This window comes from Diadema setosum, chromosome 16 (assembly GCF_964275005.1).
Source record: "Diadema setosum chromosome 16, eeDiaSeto1, whole genome shotgun sequence".
Taxonomy (NCBI): Eukaryota; Metazoa; Echinodermata; class Echinoidea; order Diadematoida; family Diadematidae; genus Diadema; species Diadema setosum.
Window position 1 is genome coordinate 8,322,272 of NC_092700.1, and position 3,017 is coordinate 8,325,288.

The window sequence follows — 3,017 nt, forward strand, 5'->3', positions numbered from 1 at the left end:
TAATAAGATAATTCAAAAATCTCTAAATATATTATTATTCATGCTACTTCAACATATGAGGTACCAAATTGAAGGGTAGGGTCTGAGCTATCAGACTAGCTCAATATCAGTGTGCTGCCACCTAGTGGTAAGCATGTATGCATGTGCATTGTCATGCCTGTGCCACATGACATACACCACACACACTGTGACAGTTTTTGTGTAATTTGCTCTTCGTTTGCACTACTTTCACTTTCACCATGGGCAAAAGAAAGGCTTGTTACTATCAGAAAAAGAAGAGATTCAGTGGAATTCCACTACATGAGCCCAAGAAGAAGAGGGAGAAGCGTGAAGCAGCCGCTACACCTGTTGCCACTGTTGGGGAGGACACTGCTTCTAGGAGAAAGCTGACCTCCCAGTGTGGTCCCACACCGTCAGATCTGTGTGGGACCAGCTCTGAAATCTCGGGCTCAAATCTGATAACAAGCCTGCTCGTGCTGAATGCCGCTTTAGTCGAATTCAAGGGCCATACCTGCCATGGAGGTGAGTTTCTCTGTATTTAATCAATTGTTATTTGATTGTGAATAATAATAAATGTATATTCCTTTACAACATAGATAGACTAGAGCTCAAGAAAGCGGTGTAAATTTACTCTACGAGTCTAACGCTCGTAATTGTTCAGTGTCTGCTGAATATACTGCAGTACTAAACGGTACTCTCATGTCACATGTCAAGTTTTGTGGCTGGAATAATCATATAAAGATATGACTTTCCTTGCATTGAGTACGATAACTTACATAGATATGGCTCGAAGTCTGCAGAAGTTGTTAACGAACAGATAAGGTGTGTTTCTGTTTATATTGTCTCGTGATGTGTAGTGTAAATGTCATAGTGCATGTAAAAATTATGAGGCAACATAGGGATAATGAACTACCCATAAACCAGACAGCTACACTTACCACTACAGTATCTTTTTTCAGATGAACATTTAACATTACCACATGAGTAATCAGGTAGTATATTGTCTGTTGACTGAAATATGATGCCAAATTCATATATCTGTGTTTTTAATTTCAGGCGTTCTGCAGTTTGCTGAAGCTGACAAGCAACTAAGTGGTCTCTGTAGCACCCTTGTCCTCCAGTGCTCTGTCTGCAAGACAGAGCACAGCTTCAAAACATCTGCCAATGTAGCGGAGGGTGCTGGGCAGTCTGCAGAAATCAACCGCTGCTCTGTCATCGCAGCAGTGGAGGTGGGGCTGGGACGTGAAGGACTGGCTGACTTCTGCTCATATATGAACCTTCCATCCCCAGTCAACTCAAAAAGCTTCCAGGAGCACCTGAACAACTTGAAGTCTCAGAGCGAAGCAGTAAGATATGATATTTCTTATGTGTTTTACTGCATTCAATATTGAAGATTTCTTTTCTTATGTAATAGAAATAGTAACTTGTGATCACACAATATCAGTAATGAAATAATGTTTTTGTATGTGTTTGTTGTCCATTCTCATCTACAGACAGCTAAGCAGCAGATGACAGAGGCCGCCGGTCGTGTCCGGGCTCATATTGTTGAGGAGAACCCAGAGCTGGCGGGGGAGGAGTTGCTGGATGTGGCAGTGTCATATGATGGGACTTGGCATAAGAGAGGGTGTGTCTAATCATGGGGTGGGGGTGGTAATTAGCATGGATACAGGGGAGGTGTTAGACAGGGAGGTTCTTTCTAAGGATTGTAGAGAATGTAAGCTAAGGGATGGGTGGGATAGGGATACAGAGGAGTTTAGGAAGTGGTGGGATGGGCATAAGGACAATTGTTTGGGAGGGCACAAGGGATCTAGTGGGAAAATGGAAGTAGATGCAGCAGTAGCAATATGGGGTAGGTCAGTAGAGAAGCATAGGCTAAGGTATAGGTACATGGTAAGCGATGGGGATAGTAAGGCATTTAGGGCAGTAGAAGACACATATGGGGAGGATTGTAAAGTAGAGAAGTTAGACTGTGTAGGACATGTAGGGAAGCGTATGTTTAATCATTTAGATAAGTTTAGGAAGAGTGAGAACCATAGTCAGGAATTTAGGAAGTTGCTAAATAAGCGGGGGGCTGGACGTGGGGCAGGGTGTTTACATGGTAATGCGGATGAGGGGACAGTAGGTAGGCTTAGTAAGTTATACAGAAATACAATTTGTAGTGGTAGCCGGGGGATAATTAGGAATGATGAAGATAAGGCCAGGGCAACTAAGAATTTGCAGGAGGCAATACTGGCTATTCTCTATCACAGCTGCAAAGTTGATGATGAGATACGCCACCAGTACTGCCCTGACAACGCTTGGTGTGAGTACAGAAAACACGGCAAGATGGAGGACAAGGACCACCATCTTGATGGGCGGCTCCTTGAGCCCCTCTTGCCTGTGTTCCAGCGACTCAGTGACGAAAGTCTTCTCTCAAGATGTCTTCCAGGGTACACCCAGAACCAGAATGAAGCTTTCAACCAGCTCATCTGGAAAAGGTGTCCCAAACACGTATGGAGGACTGCCAAAGTTGTTCACATTGCAGTCAATATGGCTGTAATGGCGTTCAACTGCGGCGCCGAGATCGGTCGCTACAGACTGCTAACTAGCCTCAATCTCTCAATGGGAGCTCATGCCTTGTTGTCTGCACGTAGGAAGGATAACTCTAGATTACGGGAAGCAGATAGAAGGGCTGGGGAGGCTAGTAAGACAAAGAGGGTGGCAGATAGGGAGGGAAATAAGGCTAGGGAGGAGGGTTATTTAGAAGAGGAAGGGGTAATGTACGAGGTAGGTGGTTTCTAGTTGGGGCGGTAATAGCCAAGTTGCCATGTACACAGAAGGCATTCGAAGATAAATCCTACCAGGTACTCAGCTAGCACCCGAGTTGAGATTGGAAGAGTAGCTTCAAATCTTCCTTAAGAACCCTAGTGCAGGGCTAAAATTCATACTCGCAACGTACCTTTAGACTGCAATGTCAGGTGAATGAACCACTACACCATAACACTTCAAATATTGTAGTACGTCTCTCCAAGGTTTGA

General features: G+C 44.3%; 1 protein-coding gene across 1 annotated transcript; it reads left to right on the forward strand.

Annotated features, from left to right (window-relative positions):
• Window positions 1-239: 239 nt before the first annotated feature.
• Window positions 240-2,781, forward strand: LOC140240252 (uncharacterized). Its single transcript, XM_072320041.1, is given in 4 exon segments — window positions 240-522; window positions 1,057-1,346; window positions 1,494-1,624; window positions 1,626-2,781. Coding segments are annotated over 4 exon segments (1,860 nt in total).
• The last annotated feature ends 236 nt before the right edge of the window (window positions 2,782-3,017 follow it).